The 20,903-nt window shown below is 46.0% G+C and overlaps 1 protein-coding gene across 2 annotated transcripts; it reads right to left on the bottom strand.

The window, feature by feature from the left end:
* Positions 1–167: 167 nt before the first annotated feature.
* On the bottom strand, positions 168–19,652 carry znf507 (zinc finger protein 507). 2 transcript variants are annotated; one of them, XM_086190469.1, is made up of 11 exons: positions 19,435–19,652; positions 17,361–17,459; positions 16,890–16,939; positions 16,304–16,449; positions 12,200–14,584; positions 9,738–9,855; positions 9,499–9,607; positions 3,755–3,859; positions 2,076–2,210; positions 926–1,337; positions 168–821 (listed from the first exon to the last, which is right to left on the bottom strand). In XM_086190469.1, exons 5-11 carry the CDS (start codon positions 14,579–14,581, stop codon positions 780–782), a joined length of 3,303 nt encoding a protein of 1,100 aa, XP_086046595.1. In that variant the 5' UTR covers positions 14,582–14,584; positions 16,304–16,449; positions 16,890–16,939; positions 17,361–17,459; positions 19,435–19,652; the 3' UTR covers positions 168–779. The 2 variants fall into 2 exon arrangements, with proteins under 2 accessions (XP_086046595.1, XP_086046599.1); XM_086190473.1 differs by lacking the exons at positions 16,304–16,449; positions 16,890–16,939; positions 17,361–17,459; positions 19,435–19,652 and adding an exon at positions 15,797–15,939.
* Between the last annotated feature and the right edge of the window lie 1,251 nt (positions 19,653–20,903).

Below are 20,903 nucleotides of genomic sequence, written 5' to 3'. Positions count from 1 at the left end.
GAACGGGGGTCTGATTTGGTTCACATTCCTTCTCTCAGGCCGAGGCACTGTTCTAGGAAAATAACTAACAGATACGAACGGTTTACCTCCGCTAACTTCCCTTTTTACCACTCACTCCGGCAACCTGCTCTGCACCGCTTCCCTCAACCAACGCCGACGCGTCCCCCCCCCCCCCCAACTCTAAAAAGATGCTACGAATAAATGATTCAATAAGTAAAAAAAAAAAAAAAACAACAAAAAAGTAAAATCACTCATACAAAAAAAAATTAAAATAATAACACTGAACTACCAAAACGGAAACATACATGCATTCAATAATTTGATAAATATTAAATGATATTCAAGCTGTGATACATGCCTTTTCAGACATTCTTAAGTTTCCTCCTTAACTTGACTGGAACCTCAACTATGTTGCATTAAATACATTAAATATTACAGTAGCAATAAAAGAGCTGCCTTGTACTTGAATGATCCTGGGAAACTGAGGGGGGAAAAAAAAGAAGGAAAATCTAATGAGGGATTGTGTGGTTTGGCGAGGTATGAACGTGTCAGGATAGAGAAACATTTGACTTGGGTGAGAGCTCATGTCCCCTGAAGTACAAATAAAACAGAAACAAAAAAAGGAGAGAAAAACAACAACAAAAAATACTCGCTCTTCTCATGACACAGTGTGTGTCTCTTTCACGTTCAATTACTTGACATTCTCTGTCCCTCCCAGTTGCTTTTTGAAACTCTGCTCAGGTCGCAGCCTCACGGCCAGGAAGTGTTGAGACCAGCCTCTATGGTACAGTAGATGCTAACAGCGGGACGTCCACAACTACCTTGAGGTAAAGAGACATGAAGTCCTTAAGCAGTAGAACCAAATGGTTCTAAGGGGTGGGGGTGGGGGGTGTCAGGGGTCTCACTCTGCTGTCTGCAGACCTACTTGGGCTTCTGGCGGCTGCTGCTGCTCCTTGTTGAGGATGATGCTGATGATGTCGCCCTCGTGGTCCTTCATGTGCTCCATAAGTCGCTCTTTACTGGTGGAGTCAAAGCCGCAGATGCAGCAGCAGAACAGGACCACACAGTATTCCATGCCCGGGCCTGGAAAGGGGGCCTGGCCGGTCCATTGCTGGCCCTGGACCTGGGGCTGTACGGGCTCCTTCCCTTGGGGGCTTGGAGAGTCAGCCGGCCAGTGAGAGGGGTCTGTGGCGGGTGCGGGGAAGCCGGCTGAGCTGTCCGCAGTCATCGATGTGGGGGTTGGCAGTGGCTCTGGTGGGCTCTTCACTTTGTCCTGGGAGGTCACGGCGGTCCGCTCAGCCACCGACTCCAGCACCGCCGACAACTTCTGAGGAGCGCTGGAGGAAACGAGAGATTCATGAGGAGGAGCGGACCAGGAGAGCCTGACAGAATCTTTGACATTTGTTCTCTCGTTATTATGAAAAAATAAAAATGAAGATCGGAACGTCTGTCCCACTGAGGCGTTCCAGCAAAGTGTGAGTGGATTACTGAGTTTACAGCAGGATTAAGAAGTCACACTTGCGAGTTCGAAGACAAACGTGTTGCTGTTGTTAGCCAATAGCCACGATTTGCTCCGAGCTACAGAAACGTAGCTGGCTCTTCCTACGAATCAGAACCACAAAGACATGATCCAGCCCTGTGAGCAGACATCTCATTGTGAGTACTTGAAACTCAATAAAACCTAAAATCAAAATAACAGGCTTCGGTCTCTCTTCTTTTTGTGACTATCTTGTAATTGCTTTTCAAGTTGATGCACCCCATCGGGGGCCGGAGGTCCACCAGTGCCACGCCGGACGTGGCTCTTTCTTCTGATGCGTCCAGGTTTTGTTTTTTTGTTTTTTAAAGTGATCGCACCACAAAACATTGAGTGAAAATAAAAGAAAGAGTTCCTACTAAACTGATTTGAACATTTGTAAACTGGATCAGACCTCCTTTTTTTTTTTTTTTTTTTTAAATCAATTAAGTTTCAACTACTTACATATTTTAAAGTTAGTCAGTGCCTGAACCCAGAAAAGAACGCCGAGAGCAACCGCGTGTGCAGATGGCAGCGCGCTGGGGTTGATGTGTGTGTTTACCGGCTGCTCTGGGAGATGGCTTCGTTAATGGCTTTGTTTACTTGCTCGTAGTTGTAGTTCTGGTCTCCGGCATGCTTCCACATGTGGGATTTGAGAGACGGAGGATGACTGCACACGTAGCCGCAGAGAGAGCACCTGGAGGGGAGGAAGGAAGACGAGCAACAGAACAAATCCAGGTTGATTTAGTATGCGTGCTGGAGCTCGACTAATCCGTCTCCTACTTTCTATCAAGAGCAATCATCTTGACTCAAGATTCCACGGGGAGGCTGAGTTTGACAGATACAACGAGCGGAGAGGAGAGACGAGATTAAAGGCAGGGTGAAGAAGTCAGAGGTTTAAAATTAGAAGCATCATAATTATAGGCATTATAGAAAATGACTATCATGTAGATCCACTTCAGTAGAGGACGAGGACGCTGGTGTTGGACTGCGGCCACAGCCCTGATTCACATCACCTGCACGCTCAAATCCTTTCAGTTGGCCTTGAATAAAAGTGGCTGCCTCCGTTGTGTTTCACGTATGTTCAGGTTTTTCATTTTTAATCCGTTACCAGTCGTGTTTTCGTTCAGTCAGAAGCTTTGAATACTTTCCTGCGGTTTTATTCATCGCAAATAAGCAACAAAAATTGATCGGCAGCTTGAAGAGCACTTGGTAGCAGAGAGGCTCCGGAGTCGTCTGGTTAATCACAGAACCGCCGCTGATGTGGAGCTAAAGTGTCTGCTAACAGAGCTAGCTCCTGGCAGAGGGGGCTGAGAACACGGCCTTCACGGTAAAGAAGGTTCTTGAAAAATCATTTGGAAGCTTTCACATCTCTCCTTGTCTCTTGTGGCCAGACAACCGTCTGCTGAACGCAATGACGAATGCGTTTGCTTTGGGAAATACAGCCAATGAAAAAGTTCCCTCCTGAAAATCCTGGTGTCGCGCAGGGCAGCTTGAGGTCACGACGCCGAGTCGCTCCTCATGCGACCAGCCGCGTTTCCAGTTCCTCTTGAAAAGCACATCTGGAAACACCTGTTTGCTGAAAAACTTTCTGCTCGTGAGGGAAGTGCAGGATGACAATCTCGGGTCTTGCTGTCGACGTGGAAGATTTTTTGATGGAACTGTCACTTTGTCAGACCGCCACCTTTTTAGTATGGCTATCCCTCACTCTGTGTTTTTCACTCCTGTCAAAGTGACACCTCTCGACCACAGCTGAAGCGTCTGCCTGCGGCTTTTAAGGCAGAACTTCACCACAAAGAAGCCCCTTTTCCAGCTGACATTTTACTTTTCTCTCAGGTCTTTAAAGATACATAATTACAGATGCTTTTCTTATGAAATGTTCAAACGTTTCCTTAGCAACAAAGAGCCAGAGCAGGCATTAAGAGTGTGTGTGTGTGTGTGTGTATTGGTTTTGATTCTCAACATTTGAAGTTGTTGTACATTTCTATTCATTTGCCACACGACTGACAACCAGCTGCACTTGTTCACTCTCTCCTCTGTCTGTGTGAGGAGCTTCACTGACGCTCTGACCTCAACACCTGACAGCAACCTCATATCAAACCTGACAACTGAACCAAGTCTTGACATCCCAGCGGCCCTTGGAGGTTCTGAGGGCCGACTGTCGTGTTCCCACTGTCCAGAGATGTTGCCACCCCCTCGGTTAAAACCTCCTTCCTCCCCGTGATGCGGGAGCTTCCTCACCTGTACTGCTCCAGCAGCTGCACGGCCTGGTGCTCCTGAGGGTGCCTCCTCATGTGGCTCTTCAGACTGTTCATGTTGGTGGTGGCGAAGTCACAGCTACAGCACCTGGCAGGTGGAGGGAAGGAGGGGCGAGAGATGAGACGACGCAGAGGGGCAACCAGGGCCGTAGTGAGCCGCCTGCTACGGCACACAGACAAGTTTGGGGACTTCATAAAACGCTGCATGATTGGGAAAAAAAATCTTATTGAGATTATTTGGACTGCTACTGTGATTGTGATACACAGTCATGAGAATTTCAACATAATTATTCTCATTTTCACTGGAAAAAAAAAGATTTTTGCAGAATCTGTATCGAACAAAGATGTTTTGTTAAGTTTGCAGGAGCAGGCAGGACATCTCTGCAAACATAGACTCTGATTTAGCCTTCGAACAAACATGGCACCTTCTTACAATTTGAAAATTGTAGCTGGTCACATTGTGATTGATTCGGGTTCCCTGTGCAGCCCTACTTCAGAAGCTGCTGGAGGATGAAAACTGACTCGCTGGTTACTGAGAGCTGAATCCTGAAGAGGTAAAAGTTGCCCCTCATGTCAGTTGTAATTTTACTGTCAGATTTGATTGGACAAAAACATCCAACAAACCAAACTGCAGACAAGTAGAAAGTCTTGATAAAGGAAACGGATGCGTAGCACATAGCAACAGAAGCATCAGTTAGCGATCAATGATTAGCTGGCGCACGATTGAGCATCAACCTGCAAACCTGGACAGGAATTGTAAACTGGATATTTTTGAATTTACAAATTTTCCTCTACCATGTGACGTTCTTAAGCTCAAAGACTTGGTGGCAACGGAAGCAGCAGATTTTATTGGTTCTATTTATAAAACCTTGTTCAAGCCTTTGTATTGTCTGGTTTAATCGGTGCTGATTGTTCGAGGGGATCGCTGCTGAACAACGTGTCATCGCGTCTTAATATGCAATGACAAATAAAGTACTCGAATCCCACTCAAATGACAAGTGACCAAACTCAGATTTTGTTCCTCACGTTGCAGAAATCTGCAAAGCGTTAAGAATGTGCCGACAGGAAAAAGGCGGATAGACGAGGATACTCTCACATTTGCTTTGGGCCAAAATTGTGGAAATAAATGCATTTCTGTGTGCCATGTGACTTCCATCTCAGCGGACAGATCTGACGTGACTCACCTGTGTCCATCTCTCATTTTAACGCGACAGGAACAACAAATTGAAGTTGTTGTTTCAAATATTAAACATGCAAACTTTTTGGGAAATGCTCATTTCCCATTATTTTAAGAGCCTGTCAAGCAGATGGATCCCTCCCCATCCCCTCCCCTCCCCTCCTCTCCATTATGGAGCTTCGGAAGCCCAGCAGCCCAAACGAAGGTATGCTAACACTTCTCACTCACGATCATTCATTGTGCTAAGCTAACGAGCAGTCAGCCGATCTCAGTGACTCTCAGGTGGCCATCTTCTTGTCTGGTTCTGCAGGATGGACAACATTTCCCAAGAGGTTTGAGCGTTCCTTTAAAAAGTAACGGTAAGCTGGTCACAAAAGAAGAAGAAAAGCTTCTCTGAAGACCAGAAGAGAGCAATGGCAAAGTGGAAGTACTGCATCTAGAAGTACTGCTAAGCTACTGCCACCAGTACCCGCCTGTCTCACAAAAATATCACCAGGTTTTCAAGGGACAGGTTTTTGGCTGCTTGTCCTGTGTTCAAGCGTTTCCGGCTGTTAAGCATCTCTGCTGCTTCACAAAACGTACAAACATTCATCGTACTTGAACTGTAAATCAATAACGGAGCATCTACTGCAATTCAACCTCCCATCAAAGAGCCATGTGCAACCATATTCAGAGTAGAGGAGAGGACACTGAAACTGATGTGGTTCAGAGCATCCGAACAATCACTCACTCACATCCACTGTGTTTGGTTGCAGTTTTGAGGGAAGGAAGCTGGAGGGAACTCACTGCAAATATGAACAGAAGATGGGGAAACGCATTATTCAGCAGGAGTGGCGTGAGTGGGTCTTGTGAGAACAAGGTTTATGATCCTCGCCACAGATTTATCTGAACAAAGCTTGGCTGCTGGCACCAGTACAGTACATTTACTCTGGATTTAGAAGCGAGTCCTCTTTCCACAACAGCGGAGGTATTTAGCATGTACATGGAGAATCATTTCATTGCAGCAGTGGTGAGGAGTGGAACACGGCAGTCAGCAGTCCTAACAGTTTGGAGACACCTTTGTTGCTCTGTATCTGGTACCAAAAACATGCAACATATACGCCTACTGGCGTGTTTTTAACGAGCTCGATGCAATCACACGTGAGTAAGAGTCGACTGAAAGTGGACTTTTAAAACAAGTTAGTCTGACCGACATCGTAATTTTTAAAATCAGACAAACACACCTGGACGGTGAGGGCGGGAAACGATTCTCTCTGGTATGTTTACGCTTTAAACGGCCCCAGACCGTCCCGGTGTTCCACGCATGTTGTTTCAGCCACGCCGTCGTGTTTAACGCAGGTGTTGTACCTCTTCGCTTGAAGTGATACTTCACCAAAAAAGTGTATTTTGGCCTTTTGTGTTCTCAAAATCATGAGCTCAGAGAGACGTGTCCCCTCACGCGTTACTTCATCATATATCTCGCTTGAGGGAGGATGTGGACTGTAAACGCTGACGGTGCGCTTGAGAGTTTGTGCAACTGGCATTTGGGCAGTAGCTACATTAGCTTCAAGCTAAGTATACATGTCTGGTTCTTCCTGCATTGTGGAGACACAAAGAAGTGATACAGAAGGAGGATGGGCTGAAGGCACTTATCTGTGTGAAATATCACTCTGAGGATTTTTGTTTAATTGCCTTTGACGCTCAGTCTGCTGTTCTACGGCTACCTTCCGCCCCCCCCCCCCCCCCCATTCCTTTGCGGTACGTTCTTCTGTAGATGGCGAGGCGTAACAGTGCTGCAATGTTCCAACAAGTTGGGCAGAAGAGGCCTCGTTCTATTCATCCTTAGTTTGTACACCATGAAATTGGTGTTGAAACTTTTAGTTTAAGATAACCACCTACATTACGTTGCTTCAGGCAAAAGGTCAAGAAAATATTGACTTTCAACAACAACTTTCTCTGGTACGTGATAAAACACAATCAATACAGGTAAAAGGAGGAGTCACGTTTGTTAAAATCAAACAAAACCTTTTTTTAAACTTGGGTAGAACACATGTCATTTGGAGAAACATAATTTTAATCCCCTACAAGCCAGGAGCAGCCACGGGGGGGGGCTCGTCCTCCCGCCTGTATTTCATGGTTGTCGCAGCCGTCGGCTGACATGCAGATGAGGTTTGGACAGAAGCCCAACTGTGGGCAGGCACCGTCGGACCCTTGCCGATCCGCTAGCTCATGCTTTATTTGGTCCGGTGACGTCAGGCTTAATTAAAAGTAGTGAAGAGGAAAAGGACCTCACTAATGTAATTACAGCAATGCGGGTAGTCTGGATTTATACCTGCAGCCTCTTCATGTCACAGTTCCATGTTTCAGCACTCGTCTTGGTCAGGAAACAGAGCGCGTTCTTTAGGTTTGGTGTGTCAAGCAGCTGTTGGATCAGCGTCGGCGCTACGACGGGGAACTTTTAGCATCACTGATGAACTGACAGTTAAGGTGACATTTACTTTTGTTACTTTTTTCTGCTGCGGTGAGTCAAATTCCCAATCCTGTGGAAATCATGCAATAGCTACTCCATTTTAATTTGCTGCAACTGCCGCCTATTTTCATAATTGATTAATCAGTGGATTATTTTCTCCCTTCATTCTTTAGTCTATAAAAAGGTGAGAAGATGGTGACCAAAGTCCCAAGATATTAAGAATATATTGTCATAAATGCCTGAAGGGCCCCCACATTTTCCACAGCAGGATTTTCTGCCCTTTAAATTACTCAAAACAAACAACTGATATTAACAACTAATCAATGACTGGTTGCTGGTCATTTTTCATTCTAAGCATATTTAAAAACCTCAAAAATATAGAAAAAAAATGACAAGCACCAATCACGTATGCAGATAAAATGGTGAACAGTCCAAGCGTCTTTCAGCCGATATCTGTCGTATTCAGGGAGCTTTAAACTTCATTGTCAAAGTTTGAATCCTCACACGGTCACTTGGGCTCTGGAAGATTAAAATCAAACCCTCCAAACTCCAACAGTTTTTTTTCCTGTCACGCCACATCTCAACAGGGTGGATGAGCATCCCAGCTAGAAAACAAGCATGTAGGAACAGCAATTAGACGGCAGCTGACATTTACCAGAGCAGAAACAAAGCCGGCACGTACTTCCCCGTGTACTTCTGACCTTAGAGCACCAGCAGCGGCGCACTATTAAGACGCTGACACCCGCATGTGTTCACACTTCATGACAGCAAAGTATGAACACAAAGGCCAAGTGCTACTGCTGTCGGAGGGAGGAGGAGTGGCTCCTCTCTCACGCCTGTGCTGGACGGGTACATACCGCCACCTAATGGACTTCTCTAAAATAACAAGTCCATACACAAGAGAACACTCGTGGATTAAATATGTATCACGTACCAAATCTCTCTGATTCAAAGGTCATTAAACTTAAATGATGCTTAACAACTTTTCCTTTAAAATTTCCCTTTTTCCCCCCCAGGTCAGCTGAATTCATAAAACAGATTTTTAAGTCCTGCTATGATACAATAGCTTGTCAGAGTCAAACAGACGAGTCAGCGCTTCCATCCAACAGAAAAGACATCAGCGGTCACACTGGTTTACTCCGACACCACTAAACATCACCTGTAGACTCCTAACTTCACGTTAACAATCACCGGAGACACAGAACAGCAGCGAGTGATTCACGATTAGAGTCTGACTCTATTCCAGTACATGCAGACATTTTGTTTCTTTTAGACAATAAAAAGCGGTAGAAACGTGTCAGAATACCTGGCCAGCAATGCTGAATAACGTGGTCGGTGAGTGGACGGTGGTTACAGTTTGTCCGTCCGCCCGCCGCTCAGAGTCATGATGATGATAAGCGCACGGACAGGACTGATTCAACATCAAAATGATCAGGTTTGTTGGAGCAGGATTGGTAAAGCATCAGCTTGAACACTAAAAACGACATTTTAAAACAAGCCAAAGTCTTTGTTAAATAATTGATAAAGAATGTGCACTCGATCGGCTGTTCGCTCTGTTCGTGTACATTTTCTCGTCTCCTCCATAATTGATGAGGTTTTATTCTCCTACAGAGAATCAGCATCAGCTACTGGGCAGCTGTGACTCCGGTTCAGGGCTGATCTCTGATAAGTGGTTCTGTCAGAGTCCAGCACTTCTCAGTAAGTCTGCCGCGTCTACTTTTCATCATCCGGGGACGGTAAAGTCAATTATTATTAGAATCTTCTTGTTGAAAGCTCTTAAATACTTCAGTTTTATACCTTGTGACTTGTGCACAGCTAAATAGAGCAAGTACGGAATCTAAAAGGACCCTAAAATGTATTCAGTCCCTGAATGAGGAACTGAACCAGCACCTGACCCAAACACTTCCCCAGCCGCTCCTCTGCTACTTGACTGTTTAGAGGAGAAATCATAGTTTTATACCCGAGTATTTTCCCAATCTTTCTGGGTCTAAATGTTTCATAATGACACGAATGACTGGGAACATGAAACGTCTGCCGGGTCCCTCGGTCTCTGCTGCACTGCTCTGGTTCTGGGGATCGAGCAGCTGTTTGAGTGACTCACCGATAGGGCTTGTCAGAGTTGTGAATCCTCCGATGGTTCCTCACCCCAACGTAGGTCGAGCTGGTGTAGTCACACACGTCGCACTTGAACATTTTCTGCGAGCCGCATTCTGTAATGGCGGAGAGATGAAAACCCCCTGAGAACGTCAGATACAATCACAAGGCAGCAGACGTTCTCCAGGTCATTTGGAATCTCCGAAACAATCTTTCTTTGGAACAGGCCAGGCAAACGGGACTCACCCTCATCGGGTACACGCTCAGCTTCCTCCACCGTGGTCGACGTCTCGGTGACGGGCGCCAGGGCCGCCGTGTCACCACTGAAGCTGTGCTGCTCCCTTTCATGACTTCTTAACTGGCTCTGGGTGAGGGAAACACAACGTCAAAATGCGGATGTAAAATAATATCGTCGATTCTGCTTATCCACGCAGTTATTCTTCAATTTTTATTAAGCGACTCTTGTATCAGGCTTCTAGAAAAATTCTTCCACAGAAATAGAAGCAGCGCTCAATGTCACATGACCTCCCCGGTGTTTGGACTGTTCATCTTATAGACGTTAAAGTGACTCTGCATCACTTCCTTCAGCAAACGACTTATTGATCGAGAAGCCGTTAATGGAATGTCACGCAATCTATGAGCTAAGAAAGGCAATAGAAGTATATTCTGGATGTTCTATTTATTAGTACACGTCAAACACCATTAAACTTCTCAGGACACGAGGTCAGAGGTACACGTGCTGATTTGACAACTCGCACGTCCATCAGACGACCCAAGAACCGGTTCTGTGTTGCTGTCAATCACCACACGAAAACATCAACACGCTTGATGATTGGTTAACTAGCAACTGCTCGTTTTAAGGGAAAGCAGATAATTACAAACTTAGGTTGAGTTAGTGGGGGCGGCACGGTGGAGCAGTGGTCAGCACAGCTGCGTCCCAGCATAATGGTTCCGGGTTGGAGCCCCGGCTGCAGCACAGGGTCTTTCTGTGTGAGTCTCCATGTTCTCCCTGTTCCTGCTGGGTTCTCTCTGGTACTCCAGCTTCCTCCACAGTCCAAAGACATCAAGAGGGACCAGATTAATCCAGACTCTAAATTGACCGTAGGCGTGGCTGGGAGAGCCAATGGTTGTCTGTCTATATGTGTTGGCCCTGCCATGGACTGGTGACCTGTCCAGGGGGAAGGCTGCTGGGATAGGCTCCACCCCCACCACCCTGAACAGGATAAGCGAAAGAAAATGGATGGATGGATGGATTGCATTAGTGCAACCAGAGCTACGTCATTGATAGAAATCCCAATGCGGTCGACTGCAACTTCCAACAGTGTGCAATATTTCGTAACGGCGACTTGTGAGTCAAAGTACAATTTTAAATTCAATATTGTGGTGGTGCTGCAGAGATCTGCCGCCTTCATTATGTCCTACAAACGTAGGGAAACGTCTTTGATGCAGATTAAACAAATGCGATGTTGCAAGTCCCATCACCACTGGGTCTCACTCAGACGTTACTTCTCTGCATTAACGGAACATCGCTGCAGCCATCAGCACCGTTCAGGTGACTTCTAACACTTGTGAGACTTCTCTCTCCCCTGAACCTTCGTCGAATGGTTACTGCAGATAAATAAGTTACAGCAAACATGATGGTCCCTACAAAATAAGAAAGACTGCCGTCTAATAGGATATTCCCTGAATCAGCTGTACCAGAGTGATTTCTCTCTTAACCTTTATGGTGATTGACATGCAGGGAGATTGAGGGAAGGTTTGATTGGCCTTCGCACCAAACGCCGACACGCCTTGAGTGTATCATAGCAGCGCGCCGGCCTTCACTCTCCAGTTACAAATGGCCTTAACCTTTCTCCCGAGTCTGTACGATGAACTTGATAATCTGTGCTGCAGATCAGCGCTGGAGTCCCGTGATAGCAGTGGAATCAATAGTTTTCTCATTTGCCTTTATCACTAAACCGAGGAGACGCAACTGCAGCTCTGCATCGGACTTTCATCTCTCACAGGTGCATTTACCCCACCAGGCCTCCGGGTAACTTTACTGTTCCGTTGCTGAGGAGCAGCAACAGTGGAAACACGGTAATCAGGAAACGTTGCATTAGACACCAGGGAGCGTTAAGCATGCGCTCACGTGCTGATTTTAGGATTCACCACGGCTTCACGGAATACACAAATATACTACCCTTGTATATGTGGAATATCAGTTCTACTACATTTACATCATCGCTGATCACCGGATTTGCTGATTTTATCTTTAAATTTTCTCTAAATAGAAATGGACGTCCAATGACCTCCGTCCAGTTGATGCAGAGGAGAGAAGCAGAAGGAAATACGTTGTTTACCTGGGAGGAAATTATTGAGGAATAATTACTTTCATTAAAGAACAACAGTCAGTAATTTGGTCCACCATTATTTGATTAATCTTTTACTCTATAAAATATAAAGAAAAAATATCGTCGCAACTGAGTCCCAGCGTGTAAAACACAATACAAAACTTAAAAACTGCACTAATTTCAATGTGTCCTATTCTACCTGCTTTGTCTTGGTTACTTTGAGAATAAATAAAGATGAAGACAGAAACGAGGATCATTCTTGGGCTGTCACTCTGTCCTGACCCGTCCCAGGTGAGGACGCCGTGAATGCAGAACTTTCTCTTCCTACACTAATAAATCACATGAATCGTGTCAGACGCTGCGAGGTCTCCTCACCTTGTAGTGGAAGGCGTCTGGACACTGTTTGCACTGGTACATCCTGGCCTTGCAGTGGTGGATCATGTGACTCTCCAGGTCCTTACTGTCCGAGGCGATGTGCTCACATATGGGACACTGGTACGGCTGCCTCTGCCTGTGCACCCGAAGGTGCTGTTTGATGTAGCCCTTGTTGCCGCTGCTGTAACGACACAGGCGGCACCTGTACGGCCTTTCACTGCCGGCGATGTAGTCCACCAAACCGCCATCTGAGGACGGAACCAGGCCATCCACTCCGGGCACGCTGCACACGTAGCTCCCTGCTCCGCTCCCGGTGACCACGCTGGCCACACCTCCATTTTGGAACTGTGTGTTATCCTGAAGCTCTTTTAGGATATCCTCGTCTGAGGCGTTCTGGTCGGCGCGCTCTCGGAGTCTTTCAATGACGGTGAGCAGAGACAGGCTGATGCCGGCTTTAGCGGCTGGACCCTCCTCATCTCCCTCCCCCAGACCCAGGGAGCCCAAACCTGCCTCCCTGCCCTCACTGTGAAGCTCCAAGTCCAGCAGGGCCGCTGTTGTCCCGACCTCTGAGGCCCTCTGTCCCCCTGTAGACACATCTACCAGTTTTTGCCCGCTGTTAGGACTCAGCGCTGGGGAGGAAACGGTCTTCACACTTACCTTGGCACTGGAGAGCTCAGGAGTTCTCATGGGCATCGCAACCAAAGCCTCCGCAGCCAAAGAGTGAAGGCGGAGGGACTCGGAGTGAGTCCTCTTCCGACCAGCCGGAGGAATGTTTTCATCCCGAAGAGAGTCACTGCTTATCACCACGGAGGTTTTAATCTCCGGGCAGTCAGTACCACTGCAAAGCACCACCTCATCCGTCTCTGCCTTTAGATGCACAGAACCGACAGTTTGCTGCTCTTCCTCCTCGGCATCCAGTAAGTTCGTGTCTGTGTCAACATCTGGGCTGAGAAGGAGAGGATTAGTGGCTATGACTGAATCCTCAGCTGAGGGCAGGCGCTCCACAATCACGTTGATGTGGCCAGCGCTGTTCGGACTGCTGTTGATGATCTTCTGAGCTGACGACAGTAAGCTGTCTGGCAAAGAGGCACCGCCGTGATGACTATCAATCTCCACCTCGGTATCCGCCTCCGTTGTCACCTGCACCTCCACCACGTGTTCTTCGGAGGCCAGGTCTTTGATGGGGTATACACCCTCCTCCTCTTCCTCTGTTGCTTTTGGACTTTCACTCTTGCTGGACACCTGCTGTGTTACAACGTCTCTTTCATTCTTTGCTGGCAGCGGAACACACAGCTGGAGTTTGAAGGCATTTGGGAGATTTTGTAGACTTTTATCTTGGACAACCGGTGAAAAAACAACTATTTCCTCTCTGGCGATGGCAGTGTTAGCAGCTGGCGAGTCTCTCCTCGCGGGAGTCCCATCTGCATCTTCAAAGATGGGGTACGAGCAGTCGACCAGGCCGGCGTGCTTCCAGGCGTGGGTCTTGAGCATCCGTTGCTGGCTGCACACGTAACTGCAGATCAGGCAGCGGTACAGCCCGTACTCCTCATAGCTGTACCACTTCTTCTTCTGCTGCAACTCCTTGGAGCCTCCTCTGATCAGCTCTGTTCCCTCGGGGCTGCTGCTCCCAGCCCAGTCCCCTTCCTCCCGCTTCACACCCTCCTCCTTGACCTCACTGAGGGGGTCCCACACCGGAGAATCCTTCCTGCTGTCAAAGTGCATTCGAACATGCTCCTCCAGCTGCCCCTGGTCTCTGGAGCTGAAGCGGCACTCGGAGCACATGAGGATGAGGTCATTGTGTTGCTCGTTGTGCTGTTTCAGGTGCTGTTTTAGCAGAGGCAGCGTCGGCGAGAGGTGGGGGCACAGGCTGCACTGATAGCACGTCACAGTCAGCTTCTGGTCGCCGCCGCTGTTGTTGCCCGTTACCTCAGTTACAGTGGGGGTGATGCTGTTATTGTTACTGTCACCTAACACCTCTGGAGAGAGAGCCCCGTTAGCTGCGGCGCCATCCAAACTCACCCCCTCTGGGCTTTCCTCCTCCTGACAACTCTTCCTTAGTTTCCTATGAGGGGAGCCTCCCCTGCTCCCCCTCGTCGCCTCCTCACATCCTCCTGCTGAGGAAGAACCCTGTCGGAGGACTCGTTTCTGTCCCGTCAGGTTGCAGCGGCGCTGCGGTTGTTTCTCCACGATTTTACTGAGCTTCTCGATGACCTGGATGAGAGAATCGGCAGCCTGTTTCTGCTGAAACCTCTGGGAGGCATCCTCCTCCGCAGCCTGCTGGATCAGGGACTGAGATCCAAGAACTGATGGAGCAGGGGAGGAAGACGAGGCGGCGGAGGAGGAGTGTGAGAGGAGTACAGCTACATTGCTGATCTCCTCCATGACCTAAAACAGGAATCAGAGTCAGTGTGCAGTTTTATCAAATATAGTCAACAAGCTTCATGCTACTTTAAGCATTCACATGCTAACAGGGAAGAAATGCCAACAGGGATGTGGTGAGAAGCTGGCGTCAACAGAAGCATGACATATTGTTTTAATTTTGGCAGTCACAACAGTGCCTGTTTAGTTTTCTATCATAACGCCAAAGCCTTTCCTTTGGTTTCTGCACCTCCCCTCCCAATAAAAGAGGACTAACTGACAATATTGACACTATGATTACTGTATTGACCAGCTTTTAGTGATAAGATGAGCTCTTTGACAGAAAAAGGAATGAGCCCAAATGAGCACCCTGATAAGTCAGATATCTCCCGTCATTCACGATAACCACGGGGCCATGTGCTCGTGTTTACAGGCTCGTGGGAAGTGACCACAACTCCTGCGGTTGCATTACTTTTATCTTTACACTTTCCACTTCCCCACTTTCTGACCGCAAGTTCTCTTTTCTGCTACTTCTGCTCCATGCGACTGTAGCCAAACCTGCATGATGCTTGTTATAAATATTATATGTCATCCTGTGTATTTCCACTTGAAGTTCAGGGAAGCAGAAAGGAAAAATTCTCGAGTTTTTCTTTTAACCACTTAAATGCACGTTGTAGAAATCTAAAAAACCCACGTGTACCGGATGTCAGCTGCCAAATCCATGTCAGATATTCTCACGTTTGTTTGTTGTTTTTTGGGGGGGTCTCAAATGTAAACAATGAGCTTTGATCATGAAGTAAGCTCGATGCTAGCGAGCAGGACTGGGACTTCTGGTGAGAGCAGCTCCTTTTGCAGACGTGACCGGTCCCAAATGAGCACCTGTTATGTCAGGATCTAAAAATATATCATCCCCCCTCTGCTTCCACTGTTGAATGAAATCGGACGAAGCCTCCAAACACCGAGCTACCTAGCGCTGCTGCTCACTCCAGTTAGCCGGAGCTGCTAACGGAGGCTGAGCAAACGGGGGAGAACGTGAAGTTTCTGGGTTAAAGGCAACAAGACACACACTCGGCTAGCTTGCTTCCTACCCCCCCCCCCCCACACACACACACACACACACACACGAGTCTCACACAGCTAGCATTTACCCACATGATTGTACAAGGACGTTTTACTGGTGAGTTGGGTTAATGAGTGACGGGGAAGCTAGCGAGGATGTTAAAGTCAATTCATACTCACTGACTCGGTAAAAAAAAAAAAAGCCAAAAGCCTCCGCGCTCTTTGTCCTCAACACATAAAACTGCTTAGTATTGCTTGTTAGCCATAAAAAGTGGCCTCTGTCTCCCACATTGCAAAATGGCGAGGATGGAATATCAGTCACGTGACTCAAGAGTGTTGGTCAGGTGACCAAGCACAGACATGCGGGCGGCTGATGCTGCCTTCAGGTGCGGCGTGGAAAATCAATGGAGTAAAAATAAATAAAAGGAGACAATAAATGAGGAGGGACGATTGTATCTGCGCTCATTTAACGCTGTTAGTTAATATAACAGGATAAAGAATATAAAAATTAGAAGTCAAGCAATCATTGAAGGGGCATTTGTGAGAAATAGGGTCTGTTTTCTTTTTCTTTTTAAACGGCAGATCATTTAAAATTGCTTTAGGATTCAAATGAGTGAACAGAATTTTAGTAGCGCGGCTCCACCAGCTTCGGGTTCTACTGGAGTTCCCAGGTTGAGGCCGACACACCTGAGGACGGCTGAAACTGTCGATGTAGCAGCTGAACACTCCCCTCTAGTGGTAGCATCCTGGTACATCTCACCACATCACGCGGTTCAACTGGAAGTTCTCTCGGTCTCAGTGGATTCTACTAAACACTCAGGAACGTTTGTTTCCTGGAAAATAAAAAAAACAACACCGTAATTGTCATAAAAATTACAGAAGCATGAGATGTAAAATACAGTAAACTACAAAAATAATGGGGGGGGGGGGGGTCTGTCAGCAAACTGCACAACACAGTTTTCCCAAGAAATTACAAGGAACATTGTAATGAAAGTAGTTAAAGAAAGAGCCTGTCAATCAAACAGATACAGACACTTCACTGCTCTACCAGCGTAGCACAAAGAAGAGGAAGAAGAAGAAGAAGAAGAAGAAGAAGAGGAAGAAGAAGAAGAAGAAGAAGAAGAAGCAGAGGAAGAAGAAGACCCTTGAAAGTCCAGGAATTACAGTTCAATGTGTTGTTTTGTGTTTTGATTTGATCTTTATTCATCTCGAACAATCAAAACATATAAAAGCATAAAAACAAACAAAAAGTCTCCACACAAAAGGAGATCACCTTCTCCATCCAGTACGAGTCTTCCCTTCTGCAGGGCCCGGGACGGGGATCTGCAAATTGCTTCTTTTAAATAATACTCCAAGTATTGTCGAAACAGCCCATTTAAAAAAATTTAACCTGATGTAATTGGTTGGCTGCATTCGGTTGAAGGAGAGCGGGTAGCACGAGCGCAACACTGCTCAGGTACAGTATTCATGACTGTTTGCTCATCTGTTGACTAGTTTAGTTTACCTCCCCACAATGGGACAGACAAACAAACACAAAACAACAAAATAACTGATAAGGTGCTTTATAAAGATCTGGTGATACATCTACCGCAAATCTACTGCATTTATATGTACCTGATCTGATATTCAGACCAAAATACATCAAGATAAATGACATTTCGTGTTTCTCCAAGGCCACAAGTAGAAAAAAACAAAAACAAACAGGAATCTGTAACAGACCCTCTCTTCCCATCCCAATTCCAACCTCATTAGGATGCTGAAGCGGAAGCAGACATCAGCTGAAGTTCAACCAGGCCAGCCTCCTGCTCGTCCTGAAGCTCATTTACATTTTCCAAATTACACCCTATAAAAACCGTGAAACAGATAACGTTAGAAAAAAAAAAAACTTCAAAAAATAAGTAAACATGTTTGCAGTGTTTAAATACTGTCATCTACGTGTTATAGTTTTATTTCATGGCATAATTACTGCTTATACGCTCGAGTATTACACTGCAGTTCTTACAGTGACAGTGATGAATATGTTTAGTGTTGGTGTCAACACTTTTTAGAAGTTAAAAGACATTGAAATGTGGTGTATTAAACGCTGCTAAAAGCTGCTAAAAGCTGCTAAAAGCTGAGGCTTTTTCCTTCAGGCTTTAGTGAAAACTTTGCCACCAGTGCAAAAGAGTAAGTCGAGGTCAGCAGCCCTCAAACCATATCAGAATACTGAATGCTTTATATTTATGGTTTTATGGAGCACAAACCCTCAAGCCGTGCATCTTCTAATGAAGGTTTTTTTTTTTTTTCCTGTCTTTTAAAGGAAAATAAGTTCAGTTCAACTTTACCGTCAAAAAAAAAAAAAAAAAAATCAACAGAAATGTTCCCCTCAGAGAGCTCAACATTAAATGATCCGAAAACAAACACACAGCGTTAACATTTTAAAGTCTCTTACCGACTCCAGGCATTGATTTACCCTCCAAAAACTAATGTCTGTTTATCAAAATTACACATCTAGAGGTTTTTCCAAACCACAACGCGCACACATTCATGCTTTTCTGCCTCTGTTTATCCTAGCAACCCACCGCTAGCCCGAAGCTCAGCGAGAACAAGTGATACTTGGCGCCAAAAGTGTATTTTGCTATTCAAGTACTCCAAAATAGTTTTCTTGAGGTCACAAAGATGCTTTTTCCCCTCCAGTATTATTTCTTTATAACCACAGAATGCAGAATAAGAGCCACTTAGCTTGAAGTAAATGGAGGCTGATGGCTAATAACAACAAAACAAGCTAGCTAGGTCGTCCATGCTCGGTTACAGTTGCTTACTTTGCTTTTACTTGAATAAATAGGTTGAGTCACTTCCACTACGTCTAATAATATCTGTACTTCTGTTTGAGATATCAACGTGTGTACTTTTACCACCTTTGCGTCCTGGTGAATCCAGAATTCTGTAAATATTAGCCACGTACACAGCTAACGAATACCGAGATTAAGGGCAAAACGATGTCAAGTGTGTTAGTTTGCAAACTCTCAGATCATTGGAGGCCACACACACACACACACACACACACACACACACACACACACACACACACACACACACACACACACGCACACAAGCTGTAATTCTGGTGTAAAACACACGTGTGCTGAAAACAACATCTTTCATTGCAGGCTATCTCCATTCACATGTGATTTTTATGAACTGTAATCCCTTCCACCTCATATTACCCTTGCTGCCTCTCCGTCAAAGGCACAGCGAGGCGGTTCTCTAATCTGAAGTGACAGCCCATATACTTCCACTCACACATTACAGTGTAGCCTCGGGCTCCTCAGCCTGCTCCTTTCAAAATATTGGAACCAGGTTATTTCTATTGAAGTATTAAAGTAATACTTCAGTTTAAGCTATTATTTCAGGGTTTGTTATTTTGGTCCAACTGGAGGGGCTGAGTTTGAGTGAATGTGAACGAGGGGAAGAAAGGACGGAAAGTGAAGGATGAAGGAGGGAAAAGCGTAAGTGTGGGTCATTTTATGTGCTATTTATGCGCCGCGATCGAGGTTTGTTTGACCCGACTTTACGTGGGAGATTTGCATCGCGTGGCTGGGAGAGCGCACGTGCTTGACCCTGGAACCAGTAAAAGGAAGTCTACCGTGGAGCGAGAGCGCACTGGTGGAGCGTGTACTTCCACCATTCACCAGTCAGACCCCATGTAAAACAAGTGGCGGTGAGCGCACCCTCGCATATCCGCACACGTGTGGCTGGTCTACAGAGCCTGAGAGAGAGCAAATCAATAAAAGCGCCCCAAATATTCACAAAAAGTTGTCTCAGAAAGACGTACTTACCCCTCCGGCCATATTTCTATGTAACTTCGGAACGCATAAATAGCCTGGCATGCATTTTTAGCTTGAAGCTAATAGGGACTGATGAATAACAACAGCAGAACTATCAAACTAAATCCGTTCACAAACCCTTGGGGAATCATCCACAGTGTAATTCACGTCTTCTTGATCAAACCGTACGCACGGCGTAGCATTCGGATTTGAGATTCAAAACAAGATGCCCTGACACAAAACCCTTCAGGCCTGGCGCTAGCTTGAACGAGCAAAAGCTAGCTGAATCTTCCATGTTCGTTTACCGTAGCGTACTTTGCTTTCACCTGAGCTAAAAGTTTGAGTCGGTTCTTCTAGAATTAGAACACTTCTGGTTTTCGCTCGTTCACGGTAGCGAAAACCCCGCTGATGAGACCGGCCGACACGCGTTTGAGTTTGTAAATGGAGATTTGTTGGACGGTTTTGCAGTTGTAAGCAGCCAGTGGTGATGGGTTTGCCATTAGCTTCAAGCTAGCAAGCTAAATGTACGTGGCTGGCTCTTTCTGCATTCTGGCGTCACAGAGAAGTGACGCAGGAGGGGAAAGCATCTTTGTGAGTTCAACACTCCTCTTTGTGAGTACTTGAAAGGAAAAATACACTTTCTAGGAAAAGTACTTTACGGACGAGACTGACTGTTGTAAGTTTTGCTACCAGCACTGTCGATTCTGTCTGTGGTGGAAGATTGTAACTCTAAATGACCTCATCACAAACAGGAAAAACCCCGACTGGAAGAATTCCTGGGGCTTCTGAGTCTCAGATTGTAGCTTTGAAAAGTCTAAGAGGGTTCGCAAGGTCATACTTCACACATTGTTAACGTTATCTGGTGCAATTCCACCTGCTTCTTTGTTGAAAGTCCAGATTATTCATGAAAATGATTTAAGGCGGTTCAGGTGATGAACATTACGTTGTTAAAGGTACAATGTGTTTAACTACTCAGTGCAAATCACGGGCTGGTCGCACGAGGAAATGACAGCAAATGAACAGCCTAAATGTGTACAACTACTACTTCAATTTGGAATGTTTGAGCGAGACAATCATCATACAGAGGAAAAATCCTCCTCCTCCCGCCTCCACTCCTCCGAACGTCTCTTCTGCTGATCAAACACAAGGTGGCAGTAGTGACCCGCTAGTCAGTGACAGAGGTGCAGCAGAGAGCAAGACGCAGAGACACTTTTAGATGTCTCCAAACTGTCATGGAAGATTTCTCACGACATCAATTACTGACTAATAATATCTGTTAATGATAAGGCCTGAATGTAGTTTGCCTTCATGTGATTAACGTCTTGTTTTCAACGTATTTTATGCTCCTAATGTCTGAATCCAAATCTATTTCTGTGCTCCTCAAAGCGTTTTGAATTGCGTTGTGTCTGAATTACACTCAGTAAAATGAACTCGCCTTTACTTTTCTTTGTTAAAAAAACAAAACAAAACAAAGGAATCGG

The sequence above is a fragment of the Aulostomus chinensis genome, chromosome 2 (genome assembly GCF_037954235.1).
Source record: "Aulostomus chinensis isolate RoL2024-O1b breed Wild chromosome 2, RoL_Achi_v1.0, whole genome shotgun sequence".
In the NCBI taxonomy this organism is placed as follows: domain Eukaryota; kingdom Metazoa; phylum Chordata; class Actinopteri; order Syngnathiformes; family Aulostomidae; genus Aulostomus; species Aulostomus chinensis.
The sequence above is the reverse complement of the archived record's forward strand: the minus strand, read 5'-3'. Positions and strand labels throughout refer to the sequence as shown.

What these genes read in the sequence shown, in the direction of transcription:
- znf507 (XM_086190469.1), bottom strand. Translation starts at nt 14,581, where the DNA reads ATGGAGGAGATCAGCAATGTAGCTGTACTCCTCTCACACTCCTCCTCC. An exon ending in CAGACGCCTTCCACTACAAG is followed by an intron (nt 9,856 to 12,199) that starts GTGAGGAGACCT and finishes TCCCTCACCCAG; the next exon opens with AGCCAGTTAAGAAGTCATGA. An exon ending in GCCATCTCCCAGAGCAGCCG is followed by an intron (nt 1,338 to 2,075) that starts GTAAACACACAC and finishes CGTTTCCTCCAG; the next exon opens with CGCTCCTCAGAAGTTGTCGG.